Source organism: Miscanthus floridulus, chromosome 19, assembly GCF_019320115.1.
Source record: "Miscanthus floridulus cultivar M001 chromosome 19, ASM1932011v1, whole genome shotgun sequence".
Lineage (NCBI taxonomy): Eukaryota > Viridiplantae > Streptophyta > Magnoliopsida > Poales > Poaceae > Miscanthus > Miscanthus floridulus.
Genome location: NC_089598.1, coordinates 96614309 through 96634703, shown reverse-complemented (window position 1 = coordinate 96634703; position 20395 = coordinate 96614309). Strand labels below are relative to the sequence as shown.

Sequence of the window (20395 nt, the reverse complement as noted above, 5' to 3'; positions counted from 1 at the left end):
CACCTCAATCCGATGGCCAGAGATCTTCGCATCATCCCCTCTCCAAAAAGGTTTATTATAAATGTATACTACATGTTCAATCCCATGATACTTTTTTATATATTTGGTAAAATTTTAAAATGTTTGACTATTCAAGAAGCGAAATGTGAGTTTATTTTGTAAAGAAGATAGGAATGCAGGTTTCGATCGGTTAGCCCAACTACCCAAATACTTAAACCAGTGTTATTACCCTGCACAATCATTTTAAAAGCTTGTTTGGAACGCAGAAATTTTATAAGAATTACACAGAAACTTCATAAAGAATCACTTCTTTTTACCATGGAAAACACAGAAACAAAAAAAAAATCCTCAATTCCAAACAAAGCCTGTTATTTTCTCCGGATCAGGGTTCAATGACTTTGCTTCGTAAAGTCACGTGGTAACTTTCCATCTCATCTCACCCCTCCATTCCAGATCCAACGACTCTAAAGCAATTAGGGCTGTGTGCTCCTTTTCACCAAAGATAGAATTTTTTTTACGGAATGCTGGTGGCGGGAGCGCTCAGCTTTGCGCGGGAGTTCCTCTCGCGCGTTGGCCGTCCCGCGCGCCGCTTCGCATGCTTGGCCGTGCGGTGCGCCGCCGGTCCCGCGGTGCACGCCATCCGCGTCCACGCTGCCAGGCCGCGCGACGCGGTGGCTGTCTCGCGCGACGCCTCGTCTGCTGGCCGTGAACTGCAGCTTCAGCCGTCCGGGCGTGGCCTCGCCTGCTGACCCAAGACCCGAGCCGGCCGTCCTGGGTATCGCCGTGCCGCAAGCCCGCATGTCCTCGTTGCACGCATCCACATCCTCAACACAGACTGGAGCTCAGAACTGCACCAGCCCAGGTGAACTCTTTGTGCGTCTCCATGATTGCATCTGGGTTGCTTTGCTTGTTTTATTTATCCTGTGGCTATAATTACTTAGATAGAAATTACGTATTATGTATTTGGTTGGGATTGCACACTGGAATATGCTTGACAGAAGATAGATGAAAGGCCAGATTCATTTGCCATTCTCAAATTGCATTGAACTTTATGGTTTGCTACAGAATTTGACAAGACAATGGTAGAAGTTCAGAAGGGGATACCTGAAATTGGTTTAAAATTCAAAAATCCAGATGAGGCTTGGCAGTTTTGGATGACATATGGGGTCATACAGGCTTTGATGTGAGGAAAAGATACACAAGTAAATGTGATTGCAAGGTCACTTCAGGTAGATATGTTTGTGCCAATGAAGGTCATCCAAGAAAAGGGGAAACTGATCATGTGCCGAAGTGTTTTAGAGCTGAAAGAAGGACCATGGACTATTTGAAATCAGCCATGACTTGTGGCCGTTGCAGGATGTCAAAAATATTCTCTATGTTTAGTGCTTATGGACTGAATGGAGCAGTGACTGTTGAAAAAATATATTTTTTTTATATTTGTTAATTGTTGACTATGTGAAGACGTCAATTACTTTGTCAAATATCTGCATTTTTTCCATGTATCGTTGCTTCATGTATGCTCAGCAGGATGTGAGAATTCCGTGTGAATGGTGTGGTTCAGAGAATAATTCTGTGGACTAAAACTAGCTAAGACTGAGCTAATTAGCTGACAGCTATAGAGTCGTTGGATCTGGAATGAAGGGGTGAGACGGAGGCGATCGGGTGCTCTTGGCAGCTCCCAATCCAATCCGCTCTCGGCTCTAGCCTAGCTAGTTGGTTTCCAGGCCTCCAGCAGTGAGCGGTGGACCCCACTATCACGGAAGCTACACTTTCTATCCGATTATGGCACAACAGGCCCTCTTTCTATCCGATTATGGAACTGTTGAGATAGGTGCTTCGGAAGCGTAGAAACTGCAGAAATGTGTTCGGCTGCACTATGCTGCGGCTGATTCAACCATCTGCTGACTTTTAGTATCAGCATTTCTATCGCAAATTTTAGTTTTAATTCTGAAATGAAGTAAATTTGGTGAATCCATTATTATTTCGCTGTTACAAACCGGTCCCGTTCGACCTTGGTGAGGGGCAACCAGTCCCGTTCAATCCTGGAGAAACTTGCCTGCATTTTCACGGATACGAGTCGTTTTGCGAAAGAGTAAAATTTCTGTTACATCGAAATAAAGATACATTTGCAAATATTTGTCAGACCATTATATTTGAAAGTATTCATCAATCAAGAAAATATGGAATCTCGTGCTGTTATTTAACTCCCATCTCACAGTATAAACAGAGACGAAGCTGATGACAACACACGCTGTCCGAGTTTTTCAGCCTCCGCGCAACTCAGGAAACACTTGCGCTAGGATAGTTAAACTCGGCAGTACTTTTTGGATAGATCCAACTGTTAACCAAGCAACGAAATCAAAACCAGAAGAAATTACATCAATGACCTCAGATTTGCCCAGAGTTATCTAGCGGGTGCAGCGGCTCCAAGTAGGTTCTTCCTGACAAGCAGGAACTTGGAGACGACAGCAGCCTCAAACCAATCGGGGGATTTCATCACTGGCCAATGGGATTTGCAAACAAAAAAACTATGATCAGAGAGAATGAATTTATCCTATAGCGAGTATGAACGTGCGAAGACATGTGAGTGATCGATGCTCAGATACGAATCAGCTTTATCAGTCATGAATTCTCAGAAGCAGAACTGGCGTTTTAAGCTGAATGGTTGTATCATCACTGACAGATCAATCACATGATTCTGATGCATATCAAACGGCAAAAATGAAGGGACTGATCACTACATCGCAGGACGGCTCATATTAAGAAATTCAACCATTATTTTTCCCTTTGCTTCACGGGTAAGATCAGAAGCGCGGGTAATGTCAAATCACTGCCACCAATCAAACGAACCTGCAAAGCAAAAAGTCCAGAGATGAGAAATCACGCAGAGATAAGAGATGCTATGAATATCTGTATCCATTGCTTTGACACAGACCAATCACAAGATTCGTCAGGGCCTGCAACACTGAATGGCACACGGTGGATCTAGCACAGGCATTGGGGCTTCCTTCTTCAAAGGGTAGAAATCCGACAAGCCCGGGGTTAGCACCGTGCATCAACCTATCCTACCTAGTCTAGATCCTTCGAATCGCAAATCGCAACCATCGCAAACGAAAAGAAAAATGATTCAAAAGGGGGCACGCGCAAATCTGTGGTCAAGCAAAAATCATATTGCCTACTGGAGGCATGGCAACTGAAACGATTTCTTGGCGCGTCGATCTATCCCCTCCTTGCGAGCGCGGCGCCGCACGTAAGGCGTTCGTGCCCCCGCCCGTTACCAACAAAGAGAGAAACAGAAACGCTGCGATCGATGTCGATGCAAACAACTCAAACCAATCCAAATCAAATCAAACAGAGAAAAGTAAAGGAAGAGCGGGTTAATTTGATGTCGGCTCTGATGCAGCGGCGGCGGCCACTGGTGCTTGGAACCCTAGGCGACGATGAGGAGGCAGGCTTGGCGCGGCCTTTGGTTTTATAGTCTCCCTGGCGGCGGCGTCGAGAAGAAACGACCTGTGGGAGGTGCGTCGCAAGCGTAGAAGCGCAGAAAACCTAGAACGCATAGGCCTTATGGGCCTCTAGAAACAGGTGATATTTTGTTCACAAGCTGGGGAGCTGGGCTTGTAGGAGCGAATTCGTGAAGGACCTGGGGTTGTAGGCCTTGCGGGTCATGCAGACTCATGCCATGAAACAGGGTATGTTGGGCTTGAATTCTACGTCGCTAATACGGGCGTCCGTCTGTCCGTCCGGACCCAAAAAAAAAAAAAATCTCCTCACCAAAGTTCGTCTCCCCCACTCCGCGCTCGTCCGTCGTGGCTTTACGGCACCGTGCGGCCATCCAATCGTCCCAATCCACCACATCGCCGCCTGTCGAGTATCAGTATCAGGGATACCCAGAAGAAGGAAGCTAATGGTCGTGAACGCTAATTTCATCGGATGGTTAAGAGTGTATCTTGGCCTCGTCCGACCCTGAGGGCACGAGCTCCGTCTCGCCCGACCTCAAGGATACGGGATCCGGATCACCCGACCCCAAGGGCGCGGGCTCCGTCTCGCCCGACCCCTCGGGCGAGGGCCCCATCACGCCCGACCCCGAGGGTGAGAGCCCCGTCACGTCCGGCCCCGAGGGCACGGACTCCGGATCAGGCTCCGCCTCGGCTGACCCCAAGGGTGCGGGCTCCGCCTCGCCCGACGGAGGTCCGTACCGCCCCCAACCACTACGGGTCTAAACATACGAGTCTAGGGTCAAACTTCTGACGCCAGAAAAGGAGCAGGCGCGTCTTGACGTGACCCGCGACCACGACGGGCCACGTATGAGGACGCATGTCGCCAACAGCATCGGGCGTGCCGGCGCTGTGCTACCTACGCCCCGTACGGCCTCCAGCGGAGGCGTCAGCGAGTCATACCGTCCACTAGGACGGGATGAAGCGCCACGATTGGCTGACAACGCCCACGTACGGCGCCAGTGACGAACAGGGCCACAACGTGGAGCCATCCCCGTCGTCATCTACTGGGCTGGCGGGATCCGCTGTGGTAAAACCGCCCAAAATAACTCACTTACGGAGGCGCTTGTCTTCCACTAACACTAAGCACCCCGAGAGCGAGCTACATTGGGCGGGTTTCGTCGGGCACACCCCAAGGGAGAGCCCGAAAGATCCACATTTTTTCCGCAGGATCCAATAATGAGAACGAGTTACAATACTTAGTCCATTTCATACATCCAGAGTTCTTCAAAATATATTATTATAATACCAAATTCAGAGTGCGGAATATTAAACAGCGGAATAAAAATAAAACTCGAATAACATCTATCGATAATAAGCAAGGATCCGTCTGAGCCAACCAGAAGAATCATTCACACAACGGCTACTCCTCAAGTAGTACCTGAAATAGGGGTAAATAAACCCTGAGTACACAATGTACTCGCACGACTTATCCGACTAGAGGGGATAATTTCTTGACTCTAAGAAATATGATAAGTTTTATGGTTTGCTGGTTTTCTTTTTACAGAAAGCAATACTAATAGTGAATCCTTATTTATGTTATTATTAGCAGTCATGATTAATTCTTTATCTAGTCATTCTATGTAAGCACATGTTCTACTTTCAAGTAAGAGTTGAGCAACAGTTCTATTTCTTCACCTTTCATCTTTCAGTTCTTACTACGGTGCTAAAGTTTAGACAAGCCATACCGGATTGCTCGGTGATTCGCGAATCAATGCCCCCAGCTAGGTGCCCCAAAAACACACGCCTCGCTTATACCCTAGGCACAAGCAGGACTAACCCATCACTCTCCTATCACAGGGTCCTAGATCCCTATCCAAACTTAGACTCTAAGCCCCCGCTCCTGAGTCACGGACTCAGTGCGGTGCAAGGACCTCCACCATCCCCGCCTCCAATCAGTCGGTTCAGAAAGAGCCAGAACCCACGACAAGCGAGCAATAAGTCTTCCCTACGCCCATACCCAAATATGTGCTCGGGATAATAAATTTATGACTTGCCTAGCGTCCAATGCAGCAGCCGGTCCTTAACCGACACAGACATGAAAAAAGTATAACCAAGCTATGCCCTGTTGGCTGTAGGACACAACCTCTTACATCCACCAATACCCCAAACCGTATCCCTGTCCGGTCACCATTTTTTCTTTCCACCACTTTATCATGAGTGATCATAATTATCACCTATTGTGAGTAACGATAGGTTACTCACGCTACCAAAATTCTGAGCATAGTAGCTACTCGACCTATACTAGTAGGACTCATAGGTAGATATATTTATGCATATAGTTTCCATAAAATGCCTGTACGTAAATACACCTCATATATATTCAACGATCTTTCAAAATAAGGGTTATGCACCGGGGCTTGCCTTGGACAGGCGGTGGGTCAACAAAGTCAGCAACGAACGGCTTTGGGGCTCCCTCCTGTATGAGAACCTTCTCCTCGTACTTCTCAATAATCTTCTCATAGTCCTGTTCGTCCACAAGCACGAACTCTACCAACTCGTGATCTATATGCATGAAATAATGATGCAACACTTAGTAATACGGCAACAGCAACTCTTAAAATAAAAATACATCTGTCAAGCTACTAAACTAGCTCTACCGACTAAGATGCTACGTTACTTATCATTTCCACTAAACAGGTATGAGACATTTTATACATTAACTTAGAAACTAAAGGAGTCCCTATTCTTAATATCGATTTACTCTATATATGATAAAACAGGGAGTTCTAGTTATTTTATTTATCAACCTACTCTATAGCTATAAAAATTACAGTGAGCACATAATAATCTAATGAGCCTACTATAAAATTTTCATAGCTAAAGCTATCACTAATTTGCCACAAAAATTCCTACAAATATTAAGCTAACTAATACTAAGCTTTCTAAATTGAATTTATGAAACTATCATTATCACAGCTAACTATAAACTAACTACACCAACAGATAAATAGTATTTTTATGAACCTAACAAATTTTATTTCGCTATTTTTGGACACTTACAGAATTTACTATAATTTTACCAAGATCAGCTCAAAACTAAATTGAATAAACATTTGTTAATTCACTAGAAAAAGGAAACTAACTACTCGTGGCTCGGCCCATGCTCATGCAGCGCGTGCAAACACGAGCCATCGGCGCGGCCCACATGCGCGACGCATGGACGCGGCCCACGACGGAGCCCGCGCGCGAGCTGGCTCTTTTGCTAAATAGCCCTCGTTCTCTTTCCTATTCGCGAAGCTAACTCGAACACTATTTAACTAAGTCTTGTACTTGCATCTAGCACCCTACCCTTAATTCAATTCCTGTTTTTCAAGGTCCCTAGTCGGAACTACTAAAGGCCGTAGCATCTCTGGCCAAACATCGGCGAGCACGGACCTCCCCGGCATCAACTAGCACCACCATGACACTCTACGTGCAAAGCGCAACCAATCGAGATATCAAATACGACAAATGGTGTAGCCCGAAGGCATGGCCATGCACCGTGGCAGGGTCTGGCTATGGCAACACCGACGCCGGTGAAATCACCTAGCCCAATGCCTCTGCCGCTACCCTTTTATCCATCTATAGACTACGAGCAACAAGATAGAAGCCCTACTAGAACCGCTCCATGGAAACAACATCCAATCCAGTTCATCGGTGGCAACGAACGCGTCCTGAGTGACCTAGACCCAATTGGTTCAACTACCTACCCTAGGAGCAAGAGGACCTCACCAGAGACGTGTAGGACAGACTAGACACGGTTGTGAGGCTCGGCAAGGTGGTTGACCATGTGCGTGGGAGTGCTTCGGTTCATGGCAAGCGTGGCGACAACGTCCTCGGTGACCTGCTGCTCCATCGGTGAAACTGCTACACGGGCGAGGCAACCAAATCAAGGAAACGCAAAATCACCGCTCAATTGAGACAATGGAGCATAGAGTGACGCCCTGGCCGAGCACCCGCCTCGATGGCCATGGCATACTACCGTGAGGAAAATGCCCCGCATTACCTCACTGGAGGATGAAATCTTGTCGGGTCAACTCCAATCATGAGCTAACTACCAGAGCTAGTTGGGTGCACGGTTAATTGGATAGAGGTGGACTATGCAAGGCCAATTAGATGGACGACTTAGCTCGGTCTTATGGTGGCTGGTGGTGGGGCAAATCCCAAATTGACGCCCCAACCATGTACGCCTACAGGAGTGGCAAGCTTGGCACGAAGCTAGACTCCAAATCAACTCTAGACATGTGCAATTACAAGGATGGGGCCAGCTCTATGGGTTGGCCTTGGCACGGCTCGGCCGGCCGGTGCGACGCCATTCAAGGCGACGTGATGGGGAGCGTGGTGTGGCGTAGTCACTAAATGGGAAAGGACAACAGCGTGACAATGATGGCTTCTCATGCACGTACGAGTCTGGCATGACGACGAACGACTGCAGCGCATTGACTTGCAAAACGACGATGGCCAGGCCACGCGACAGCGTAGCGAGCGTGCGCAGCAGCGGCAACGGGGGGAGCAACTCCATGTGCGGCAAGGTGACGGTGCCGATAGGACCATGTGCCGTCCGCATTAGGCCAAGCACGGCCATGCATGCATGGACCCGTGCAGGCAAGCACGAGGTGGCAGAGCGGCCAGGCAGATGCGACGGTAGTGGTAGAGCGGCCAAGCGGACGCGACGGCGGCAGCGGGACACACACGTGCGGCTTCGACGTCATAAAGGCAAAACAACGACATGACGGCGAGCGTCACTGGAGATGAGAGCGCACGCGGACGACCCAGCAAGGCAGATGGCGGCGGTGGAGCAAAGTGGTTGGACCCTACTGGCCCTAAGTTCCCAAGTGCGTGCTTGGGTGCGGCAGCGGGTGGTAGTGACCAGCAGCGCGGCGCCAGCGGCAGTCCCGGCTAGGGCGGTGGTATGCATGCGGGAGCGTGCGTGTCGATGGCTGCTGCTGCGACGCTGATTGCCGGGCACGGTAAGCGTGCCCAAGCAAAGGACTCGGCCCAAAACATGCCACGCACGCTTTTTAAAGCGCCCCAAAAACCCAACTCGATGATCCAATTGCTAAACCACCAATTCTATACTTGAGATGGCATGTTAGGCTACTAAAACAAGCCCTAAGACCATACCACTACTTAACCTGATCCTCCTACAAAAATTGCCAAACTTAGCTTCCTCACAGCGTTTTCCGACTTAAGAAATTTGACTAAGCCTTGATTGGTTCGCGTCAGATTCGATTTCCAAGCTACCAACCATGCAAGCTAGGGAATTCCATTCTCGACCGCATGTATTTCATCACCACCTACGAAGTTTGTACTACAAACTTTATTAAATTTTCGTATATGCATTCTATAGCATTTTAGTTTAATAAAAATTCGTTTAGAACCCTAAGTGATATAATGCGACATGAAATATAACATTCATTTCGCGTTTTTGACGAACGTTTCAAGTTACGTAAATTGCTTTACAACCTATATTACACATGTTTACACACAAATATGATGCTCATGCAGTGTTTTAGCAAAAGACTGTATAGTGTAACACCGAGGGTGTTACACCCGCGTAAAGAAGATGGAAGACGTTGCAATCTCGGAAGCCTTCCTCGCCTCGTCTCTCTTTCTCTCTCCGATGTAACCTGCATCTTTCTCTTCATCTATAAAAGGGGAAACAGGGCACCCCATAGGGGGGCGATTCCCACGCGTCTAACACGTCTAAGCAGCTAAAGGCTTAGGCACTCGATAGTAGACAGAGAGCTCAACCAGACTCACTCCTTTCACTAGAGACTTGGAACCTTCTCCCTCTCTCGCCTGTTTGTAACCCCTACTATGAACCAAGTGCCGGTAACACGAGCAGCAACAGACTATACGTAGGGATGTTCTGTAACACCTCGGTGTTAAGCGTGCATTAACATTTTGCAAATCATGAGCATAATCATTATTATGCATTCATAAGCATGACATGAAATATAGAATTGAAACATACTAATGAAACATGTATGTTGCATAGTTTTGTTTTAATAGATTGGATGCTATGTTTGTTTTGCCATGTGTGTACCTTGGTTGATCACTTAGACCACTTAGAAGTAATTAGGATGCAATTCGGAGCAAGGTGTATGTTCAAAGTTTTCTCAAATTTTGCTTTTAAAAATAATCTTCTAAAATAGTGTTTTTGATTTAAATTAACTTTAAATCTATAGTTCAAAATCTAATTGGATTTTGGCCTTACTCTTTTTGGCAAAGTTGTAGAGTACATTTTTCGGAGCAACTTCTATTTTGGGTCCAACTTTTGAAATTACTTTGAAAAGGTTTAAAAATTTCATTTGAATGAATTTGGGAAAGAAAAGAAAAAAACAGTTCTTACCTTAGTTGGGCCGCCGCCTCCCTTCTGGCCCGCTCGCGGATTCGGCCCACAGCGCTCGCGCGCTCGTGCTCCCACGCTGCGCCACGCCCTGCGTCTGGCCCAACGTCGCTTCGCCGACCCAGGCCCACGCCGTGCCGCTCCCGCGTGTGGACGCGCCGTGCCCACCTTCCCCGCCTACCCGACCGCCATGCGGCATCCGTACACCAGCGGCGAAGGGCGGTGCTCCGACCAGCGCTCGGCTCAAGAGCCGACCAGACGCGTGCTCCACCCCACGCTCCTCTCACTTGCTGCCTTGTCCCCCTGCCTCTCACTCTGCTATAGCAGTGCAGTGGCCGTCTACCACCGCACATGCCCGCTCCCTCGCCAGAGTTGGCTCGTCCGGCCACTGAAGCTCACCGTCGACCGCTCCGTCTCGCCAAAAGCTCTACCTCCACCTCGCGCACCCCGTGCTCGCCTCGGTAAGCCATGGGAAGCTTCCCTTCCTCGGGAATCCCTCGTCGGAGTAGCAGTAGAGTTCACCGAAGATGCGATGCTCCATGGACCTCGCCCCTCCGTCCTCCTTCTCACCTCTTTTTTATGCGCACGAGCACCGCACGAACACGGGGTAGCTCCCAAGCCCCTCCCCGCACCTCACCTCGGTCGGAGATGGCCGGCCGACGTTGAGCCAGGCCACCGCGCCGCCATGGATGCCGGTGAGCTTGCTCCCGAGCTCCACTGGCCCCGATAGATGCACCGGTAGGTCCGCCTTGGCCCGGTGGTCACGTGGGTGGTGACCTCGTCGCCGGCCACCTCGCCGATGGCGAGCTCGCGCTAGTCAGCGCCGCCTCCCCTATAGCAGGTGGCTGGCAGTTGGGGTCGGCTGACCCACGGGGGCCCGCTGTCAGCACCTCGGCATGAACCTGGGTGCACTGCACCGGGTGCACCCAGCATTTTCAATGGCTAGATTTTTGTTTTAAAAGAAAAAGATTTCTAGAAAATACTTTTAAAGGATTCTAAAATACATAGTTGCTGCTGTGGTGCCCCAAATTTTGGTGAAACAAATTTCTATATGCTTCTTATTCTTAGATCTACAGTAGAAAAATATTGCATGTGGTTTTGTGATACTTTTGTATAGGGTTTTATTTAATTCTTGTATTTGCTGTTATCTTAGAAAATATCTAGTAAATAGAATAATTATTAGAAAAATATGGTTCTAGTTTTATTAATCTCCTTTAGTGATGTACTTTGTAGGAAAAATATATGTCATGTATATTCTGTAGAGAAATATTGATGTGTAGTTCAAGTGCCTTTAATTGATGATGTTTTGTTATTTTGATAGAGAGCAAAAATTGTATAAAACATGTGTATGATAATTTTTGTGCAGTGATTGTTTACTGTGTAGAACATAGAAAAAATATTAAATCTGTTGTTTGATACTTTTCATAATACAAAGTATTTTCATGCTCATATTTATGCCATAGCTTGTCATGTTTGTGTAGGCTATTTTACTTATCCAAATACCATGAAAATTTTATGGTAGTCTACTTAGAGTAGTACTATGCTACTGTAATTTTCTTAGATTTTTCTGTGCTACCAAAATAGGTGTTGCTGTTCAAACCTAGTTTCAATTAGGGTTTAATTAACCTTTTTAATGCATGTTTAGTTAATAATGTTTGCTTTGGTGTATCTTTGAAGCATCTTAGCTTGCTGTGGTGACTTGGCATGTTAGTATAGTGGTTGTAGTAGTAGTATAGTAGTACATGTTCTTGGATGATGTTGGCTACCTTATAGAAGAGCTTTACTTCTACTATGTCCAATAAAGTTAAACATGTCCATCTACATTCCATGCATCATGATCATTACATGTCATCTCTCCGATGCACCTATGCATGAGCACTTATATATCTGCATCATACAGGATCGCAGGAGGAGTTGCTAGTAGTAGTTCAAGAAGAGCAGACCGGGACAGATCCACAAGAAATCAAGGCATAGGTGGTGCCAGAGGAAGAGGAGCAAGGAGAGGACTTGCCCAAGTGCGTGGATCATCAACCTAGTTCGTTCGAACGAGGCAAGCCCTGGAGCATTCTAAATCTCCTACTTTATAAAAGCAATTCTTTCTATATATGAGTTTATATATTGTTGCATTAAGTTGTAGGAGTTGATTGAAACTGTTGATGCATTTATTACTATCCTTGCCTACCTTATTACCTTGTTACCCTATTAGGTCAGGATCGAATAACTGCTTAGACTGGTAGCGATCGGTGATTTCTGGTCACCTACATTTATAGGTGGTTACTGGAAGAATTTAGCTATGGAACGAATGATATCCTAGAATTAACCATGTGTGATGGATAATTGGAGACTGGACGGAAAAGTTGGAGGCAACCAGATAGGGTTTTGGAGTGCTATTAGTTTTCCGTCTATGTCGATTAAGGACCGATCATTGCTCATCCCTCTTGTCATGTTGAACGTATGCCTCACATTTAGCTGGCTGAATAAAGTACCTTTCGACCGCGAAGCTAGTGACACTATTTGAGCTGGGATAAACTCGGATTGGCAGACTGGTGCTGAAGGGGGTATGACAGGGACGTGAAGAGTGAGCCCAAGGTGCATCCTGGCTGTCGGGCGGTCCCTGGGTAGTGCGGTCCATGACTGTTATCCCACGGCTACTTAGAAAGTGTCATTAGTGATCTGTAGCTCACTTGATCGGTGAGTGTGGTTTGTGTGAGGAATAAATCACTAGCTGGTTAGGAATCGATTCGAATCGCCATCGCTCCTAGATAGTGAGCACTTGACTTGAGCTACAGCATCGTAGTAATTATGATGGAACACTGATGGTTATCTGGATGGTATGGGATATGCTAAATCTAAGTTGGTAACTGGATGTTATTGGTTAATCAAGTGGTTGCTATAGTATAGGTGCTTACCTAGATAGATATGTCATAATAAAGATGATGCAAAGTACTTAAAATGGTTTCTTCATGATAGCTTATGCTTTTCAAAAACGAGTCAGCTAGCCCACTAAAGAAAGCCTTGCATAATCCTTGGTGTCGCTTTATTTTGGTTTAAGACGGGTAAGTCTAGCTGAGTATCTTTTCGTACTCAGGGCGTTGTTCCCATTGTTGTTGCAGATGGTCAAATGTACTACGGTTATTGCATTAACTGCCTGTACCCGGCGACGGGCGACAACTAGGACCAAGGGCAATGGTCACTCCGTATCTCTCATCTGATGCTTTTGTTGGAGATGACTACCTACTGGCACTGTATCTGAACCAAAAGTGTGTGTGTGGCTTTAAAACTATTTGCTTCCGCTATTTCAGTTTGAATTTGGGTTGTAATAACTTTATGTTCTAAACTCCGATGTATCCAACTGTCATCGCGAACTTTATGTAATATGTGACGGTGATTGCTAAACTTGTATGATATAGGTTTGTATGTCGATTGGTTTGAAATCCTTCATGGTTTCACGGACTACCGGGTTATACGGGCTTAAGTTTGCTAAATTATCTACTTCGGCGGAAGATTTCCTTACTTAATCTCGTATAATTGGTTGGTTCTATTACACGTTCCACCTGAACGAGTATAAATCCTTATGTTCTCTGAGCATAGCCATCTGGGTTAGATACGCAAACTAGAAATTTACTAGCCTGTGATTTGAAACACCGATAGTTGGTGCACTAGGTAGGGGCCTTTTGCACGTCTCGTCATCCACAACAGGCCATGGATGGCTAGCCACAACATTAGCAGGGTCCTAGGCATGCATGTGCGCTTCGAGAGCCTAGACTTCATCATCGCCATGGAGGGAGAACTAGCGCAGGCTCCTGCCCTCATCCAACTTCTTTGCTCCACTGGCCTCGACACAACCGTCGAAGCCCCTAAGAAGCTATAGCTACGCACACCGAAGGCCCATGTCCTCGGGAGCTACCAACTCCTTGGCTTCGATTATGAGAGGCTAGAGCGTCAGCTCAATGCCTTCCGAGGACCTAGACCGTCCTAGGAGGATGTGCACTACCTCACCTTCTCCTTTGCCAATGTCATGACGCAACTTGCCGAAGGGGAGCCGCTCTCCCTAGAATATCTCACCAGAGATGCCCCGATAGCGTTCCCATTTGGTCTACGCAATGCCGTGAGGACCGTTGGTCACCTCGCAGCACAGCGCACATACTCGCCCCCCACGGATGATGAATTTGTGGGAATGGCCGATTACGTCGTGGAGTCTTTCCATGACCTTCTCATAGGAGATTTAGAGTCGATCTCAACCTCTGACTCTAGTAGGGAGAGCCATCACCCCTCGTGAGAATTTATGGTAGGTACCCCCGAAGGATGCGTCAAAGGTGTCTATGAGGGAGGGGCTACCCCATCGAACGACTTCAATGACAAAGTCGAAGAAGATGCGGGGGCCCTTCCCCGTATGCAGGTGGAACAGCTAAGGGCGTAGCATTAGGAGCTCAAAGATGCACGCCTCCAGCTAGAGCAAAGAGCACGCGAACCTTGAACGTGAGATTGAGCGCCGTGGGTACGATGTCCGCGCATGCGCCATTGCCCACGATGTAAACCGGAGGATCGTCGAGGACAAAGGAGGCCTCCCGCACTTCTCCCGAACAAGTCAGAACATAGCTGCTGTGGTGGCCCCACTCCAAAGGCTCCCATAGCCCATGACACCCGAAGACCATTTGGCCCACCATGAGATCCGCACGCTGCTCGAGCGAGCAGCGGTGCAACAGGTGGAAAGGTCGCTATCTCGGTGACGCGAGCTCGATGCCAATCAGCGCATGTCTTTAGGGCAACATGGCTAGGATGTGTCCATCCACCAGGCACTAGGCGATGGTGGGGGACTTGCCATGGTCCCGATGCATGAGCGTCTCAGCCCTCTTGATGTGGTTCCTGTCCGACGGTTCTGATAAGGGGAACCAGAGAAAGAAGCCTGAGCCGACGACAAATGATGCCAAGGGGAAGGATGGCGGCTTTCTAACCTTAGACGGCTGCCTTATGATCTTCAGTGGGACGGCGGCCTATGACTCCAAGCATCGCCAAAAGATCACATGCCATAAGGTCTACGAGGCCGAACCGTCCATGCTGTTGTTTACACCAAAATTTGGAAAGAAGAATGCGGGAACTCGAAGCTTTCAGGATTGTGTCATCAAGGAATCGATTAGATGTGAATTGGTATCAGCTGATTTAGATGTGATGTTAGAATCGGCTATTTTATAAATGACGTCAGTAGATGGCGTCAATGGGCTATGCTTGAATGGCGCCAAGAAGATGTGTTAGACTCTACAAATAAGGAAAATTAGGGTCCAAGTTACTATTAAGTTAAAAAGTTTTCTGTTATTCCAAGAATTGCTATGAGTCGTATTTGAGTAGGATTCATATTTAGGTTCCGGGTATAAATATTAGACCCTGGTTATTGTACAAAAAAATAAACATATTCAATTAATACAATCTTTCTGGCTTTCACCATCGCATTAGGAGTAGGTGTACTGTAGATCTCGGCGAGTTCTTCAGCAAACAGGGCTGCATCGATTGATTGACCTTCAGCTTGCTTATGAGTACTATCATGACTTGTATTATGCTTGTAAAGCTGCATCAGCTGATTGATCTTTTATGAGCCATAATATAAGTTAGTTATCAATCTGTATCGTAGTTTATAAGGCTGCATTAGCTAATTGATCTCATACGAATCATAATATAGATCAAAGTTATTAATCTTGTGTTAAATAACTTGTTTTTAATACAATATCACCAGTTATCGAATCTGCTAAGATTAGTAAGATTTTCCTTGTTGTTTTTGGTTGATTCACCAGTTATCGATCTTGCTATAATTAATGTTTTATTAATTATAACAAAATCATCCGATTGAGATAGAGATGGATCGACATCATATCATCTTAATTGGTCACGCTTTAAATCTAATAATTGATGGCTAAATTCTAATCAAACATAGTATGTATCCAAAGATATGTTTCAATCTTGAATAAACTCACTAGTAAATAAGATCTAATATAATAACACTACCATAACTGCATCGATCTGGTTGAACCTTACTGGCAAGACTTTAGATTAGAAATTATCGATTAATGGTCTTATTCATGATCAACATATGTACACTGTTTGTTTGCTATGACTGCATCGGCTATTTTAGCCGATTTGCCTATACTCTCATGCATATAGTATGTTTTCATGAATCTATCAACATATAGATGGTTTTATAGATTCTTTGGCTTTAGTTTGTTGTCATTACCATAGCTGCATCAATCCGATCGAACCTCACTGTTGATGATAATAGATTAGATTCAAACTGTTCGTAGATTCACTTATATTAGACAGTCGATTTATTCACATGTTATACTCTTTTCATCAAACTTATCGGCTCGATGCTTTATATCGATCATGTTCCATTGAGCCCATTGAGCCGATGATGCTTTCTTACATTGCTTCTTTGCTGATTATCAATTCTCTAATCGATCAATGACATCAATCGACCATTTGGTCATATATATTAGAATTTTAAGGAAAGATCTTCTGATTTTGTATTTGGGAGTATTGTACTTGTTTTTGTTTAGATTAACCAGTCATGATAAATCTGCTATGATCCATGAGCATCGGTTATTTTGATTCATATCATTATCATTTAATATTAGCCAATAATCCTTGATTTAAAGTTCTTCATTTCATGGATACGCTAGATATCGACTATTTAGTCGATAGCCTTATTGAATCGACTATCTAGCCATATATTTGGAACTGTCTGGTGCAACACCGACATGTTCCACCTTAAATTGCTGATATGATTTTCTCTCCGTGTCAATTGTAGGTCAAATTAACTAGCACATCGTTGGGTTTTCAGAATCAGTTGGTTCTGTGTTGAAGCCAAGCAGATCTCTGGTCTCGTTCCACTCAGATCCTCTCGCTTGCTATGTGTTGATCACATCGCTATATTTTTATGTCAACACACTTTTTGGCACGCCCAGTGGGACCACAATCATCATGGTGGTTCACAACAACAAGGACATTATTATGGAACCTTATGAAGACTTACTTGATGAGTATAAAGATATCATTGGTAAGGCTATAGAAGTGTTTCAGAATAAGTGCTTGTTGTCATACACCAAAACACGTGACAATAAAGTTGTTTAGAAATATCCACTACTGAGAGTTTTGATGCATGTACAGTCAGATATAGACGAAGCTGATGATAGACGTTTCTTTGTAGAAGCTGTCAACAAATCTGTTCATGATGCAATGCTGAATCATAATACAACTTTCTTGAATATGTTCCACAATACCATGAAGGAGATGTTTCATGGATTTCCACTTGATCAGGTTAGACCGACTTATTATAATATTCCGTATCCATCGACTCAGGGGACTAATCAAGCCAGTACTAGCTATCAAGAAGCAACACTAGCTAAGAGTGATGATGCCCAGGCAATTCAGAATTCATCTAAGCAAATTTAGGGTGCTACTACTCATAAAATGCAATATAATCCTGGATCATCAGTGCAACATGTGTAACAGCCAATAGGCAAGTTCAGAATCAGATGGTTAATTTTGGTACATTAGGCCAAATACCACCGTCAGATCAAAAAATAACACCATCAGTTTAAAGGATTCATAGAGATACAGATCCTAATGTTTTCAATCAGAGATTTCAAATAGTAAATCAGCAAGTTGGAAATGATACTATCGTGGTCGACTCAATCGTCGGCATGAAGCGCCTCACCAAGGTGCTGATGGATGGAGGCAGTAGCCTCAACATCATGTACGCCGAGACACTTGATGCCATGGCATCGACCGGTCGTGCGTCCAACTGATCGGGGCGCCTTTCCATGACATCATGCCAGGGAAGCAAGCCATACCGCTTGGGTAGATTGACCTACCCATCACCTTCGAGGATCTGACCAACTACAGGACAGAGACCCTCACCTTCGAGGTGGTGGGATTCCATGGGACCTACCACACCATCCTAGGATGACCATGCTACATGAAGTTCATGGTCGTCCCCAACTACACCTACCTAAAGCTCAAGATGCTAGGCCCACGTGGGGTCATCACCATCGGCACCACCTTCCAGCACGCTTACGAGTGTGAGGTTGAGTGCTGCGAGCATGCCTTGACAATCATCACCTCTAAGGAGCTCACGGTCATCAAGGAAGGGACTACCGAGGAGGCACCTAACTCCAAGCAATCGGCTGGATCCTTTGAGCTCATGGAGGACGTCAAGGAGGTCCTCGTAGACCCTAGTAGCTCTAAGGGCAAAGTGGTGCACATCGGCACCATGCTTTCCTCCAAATAGGAAAGCACACTCGTCGACTTCCTCCATGCCAATAGAGATATCTTCACGTGGAAACCCTTGGACATGCCAAACATCCCAAGGGAAGTCACCGAGCATGCCTTGAAGATCAGGCCGGACTCCAAGCCGATGAAGCAGCGCTTCGACGAGGAGAAGTGTAGGGCCATCGACGAAGAGATCACTAAGCTTTTAGCAGCCAGATTCATCAAGAAAGTGTATCATCTAGAGTGGTTAGCCAATCCCATCCTTGTATAAAAAAAGAATGGGAAATGAAGAATGTGTGTTGACTACACGAGTCTTAATAAGGCGTGTCCAAAGGATCCATTTCCTTTGCCATATATAGATCAAGTAGTCAACTCGACCTCAGGGTGCGAAACCCTCTGCTTCCTTGATGCATACTCCAGGTACCATCGGATCGCCATGAAAGAGTCAGACCAGCTCGTGACTTCTTTCATCACCCTATTTGGGTCGTTCTGCTATATCATGATGCCTTTCGGTCTAAAAAATGCGGGTGCTACATACTAGCGATGTATGCTCAAGTGTTTTAGAGATCTCATCGGGCGAACCATTGAGGCCTACATAGATGACATCATGGTCAAGTCCAAATGGACCGACCAGCTCATAGATGACCTAGAGCGGACCTTCACAAAACTACGAGTAAACGACATCAAACTCAACCCTGAAAAATGTGTTTTTGGGATCCTAAGGGGCATGCTGCTTGGGTTCATCATCTCCAAGTGCGGCATCGAAGCCAACTTAGAGAAGATCTCAGCCATAATGAGGATGGGTCCGATCTAGAATCTAAAGGGAGTGCAGCAAGTCACGGGGTGCCTCGCCGTGCTTAGCCATTTCATCTCATGCCTCGGCGAATGAGGCCTCCCGCTGTATCAACTTCTGAACAAGACCATTTAGTTTGTGTGGACTCCCGAGGCTCAGGAGGCACTCAACAAAGTTAAGGAAATCTTGACAAAAGCCTTGATCCTAGTCCCCCTGATCGATGGAGAGTCGCTCCTGCTCTACATCACGGCCACCACACAAGTGGTCAGCGCCGCCCTAGTGGTAGAGCAAGAGGAAGAAGGACGCGCCCTCAAAGTGCAGCGCACCATATACTTCATTAGCGAGGTCTTGTCTGACTCCAAGACTCGCTACCCACAAATCTAGAAGCTCTTGTATGCCGTCCTAATCGCCAAGAGGAAGCTGCATCACTACTTCGAGTCACACTAGGTGACGGTCGTGACGTTCTTTCCTCTCGGCGAGGTCATCTAAAACCAGGACGCCATAGGAAGAATCACTAAGTAGGCACTCGAGCTGATGGGTCAGGGCATTTTGTATGCCCCTTGAACGACCATCAAGTCCCAAGCACTGGCCGATTTTGTTGTGGAATGGACCGAGGTCCAGATGCCGCCAGCAGCCGTTGACCAAGAGTACTTGACGATGTACATCAATGGGTCACTAATGAAGAGAGGCGCCGGCATGGGGCTGGTCTTCATTTTACCCCTCGGGATATGCATGAAGTACGTGGTCTGCTTCTATTTCTCCGCCTCCAATAATGTGGTCGAATATGAGGTGCTCATCAAACAGCCTATGCATTGCCATTGAGTTGGGCATCCGATGGCTTGATGTCTGAGGTGACTCATAGCTGGTCATCGGTCAAATAATGAAGGAGTCAAGCTGCCACAACACCAAGATGGCCACCTACTGCCGAGAAGTCTGCCAGATGGAGGACAAGTTCGATGGCCTCAAACTTAATCACATCCCAAGGTGGCTCAACGAGGCGCCCGACACACAAGAGAAGATGGTGTCTAGCCAATAGCCAGTGTCGACGAGCGTCTTTGCTAGTGATCAGCACAAACCTTCGATCCACTATGAGGAACAGGGATAGACCGAGGACAAGCTGCTTGCCCTGGTCATGGAGCTTGGTGAAGGTCCAGTGGCAGAGCCCGACCCTCTATCTAACTAGAGGACATCGTACCTCAATTGGATTCTCCATGAAGTGCTCCCGATGAACAAGATGGAGGCCTGGCGGATCGCACGCTAAGCCAAGTCTTTCGTCATTATCGAGGAGGAGCTCTATAAGCGAAGCCACACTAGGATCCTACAACGTTGCATTCCCACCGAACAAGGGAGGCAACTGCTGAAGGACATTCACGGTGGGGTCTGCGGACATCATGCCACACCTAGAACACTGGTTGGAAATGCGTTCTGATAGGGCTTCTACTGGCTGACCGCGGTGGCCGATGCTGAGCAGATTGTGTGCACCTATGAAGGATGTCAATACTACGCCCAGCA

General features: G+C 46.4%; 1 protein-coding gene and 6 non-coding genes across 7 annotated transcripts; 1 reads left to right on the top strand and 6 right to left on the bottom strand.

Annotated features, from left to right (window-relative positions):
• Positions 1–2183: 2183 nt before the first annotated feature.
• On the bottom strand, positions 2184–2289 carry LOC136530199 (small nucleolar RNA snoR97). Its single transcript, XR_010777685.1, has one exon. It is a non-coding gene; the product is annotated as a small nucleolar RNA snoR97 (small nucleolar RNA).
• Positions 2290–2385: 96 nt separating this feature from the next.
• On the bottom strand, positions 2386–2504 carry LOC136530109 (small nucleolar RNA Z278). Its single transcript, XR_010777610.1, has one exon. It is a non-coding gene; the product is annotated as a small nucleolar RNA Z278 (small nucleolar RNA).
• Positions 2505–2590: 86 nt separating this feature from the next.
• Positions 2591–2685, bottom strand: LOC136530076 (small nucleolar RNA Z223). The gene has a single exon (XR_010777583.1). It is a non-coding gene; the product is annotated as a small nucleolar RNA Z223 (small nucleolar RNA).
• A 65-nt stretch (positions 2686–2750) lies between these two features.
• Positions 2751–2836, bottom strand: LOC136530222 (small nucleolar RNA U36a). The gene has a single exon (XR_010777706.1). It is a non-coding gene; the product is annotated as a small nucleolar RNA U36a (small nucleolar RNA).
• Positions 2837–2908: 72 nt separating this feature from the next.
• Positions 2909–3056, bottom strand: LOC136530230 (small nucleolar RNA snoR134). The gene has a single exon (XR_010777714.1). It is a non-coding gene; the product is annotated as a small nucleolar RNA snoR134 (small nucleolar RNA).
• Positions 3057–3149: 93 nt separating this feature from the next.
• LOC136530213 (small nucleolar RNA snoR111) lies at positions 3150–3278 on the bottom strand. Its single transcript, XR_010777698.1, has one exon. It is a non-coding gene; the product is annotated as a small nucleolar RNA snoR111 (small nucleolar RNA).
• A 14528-nt stretch (positions 3279–17806) lies between these two features.
• LOC136526430 (uncharacterized) lies at positions 17807–18109 on the top strand. Its single transcript, XM_066519096.1, has one exon. The coding sequence runs from the start codon at positions 17807–17809 to the stop codon at positions 18107–18109; it is 303 nt and encodes a 100-aa protein (XP_066375193.1).
• Positions 18110–20395: the final 2286 nt, after the last annotated feature.

Bases quoted from the DNA above. Each gene is read 5' to 3' on its own strand.
- LOC136526430 (XM_066519096.1), top strand. From the start codon at position 17,807: ATGGTCGTCCCCAACTACACCTACCTAAAGCTCAAGATGCTAGGCCCA.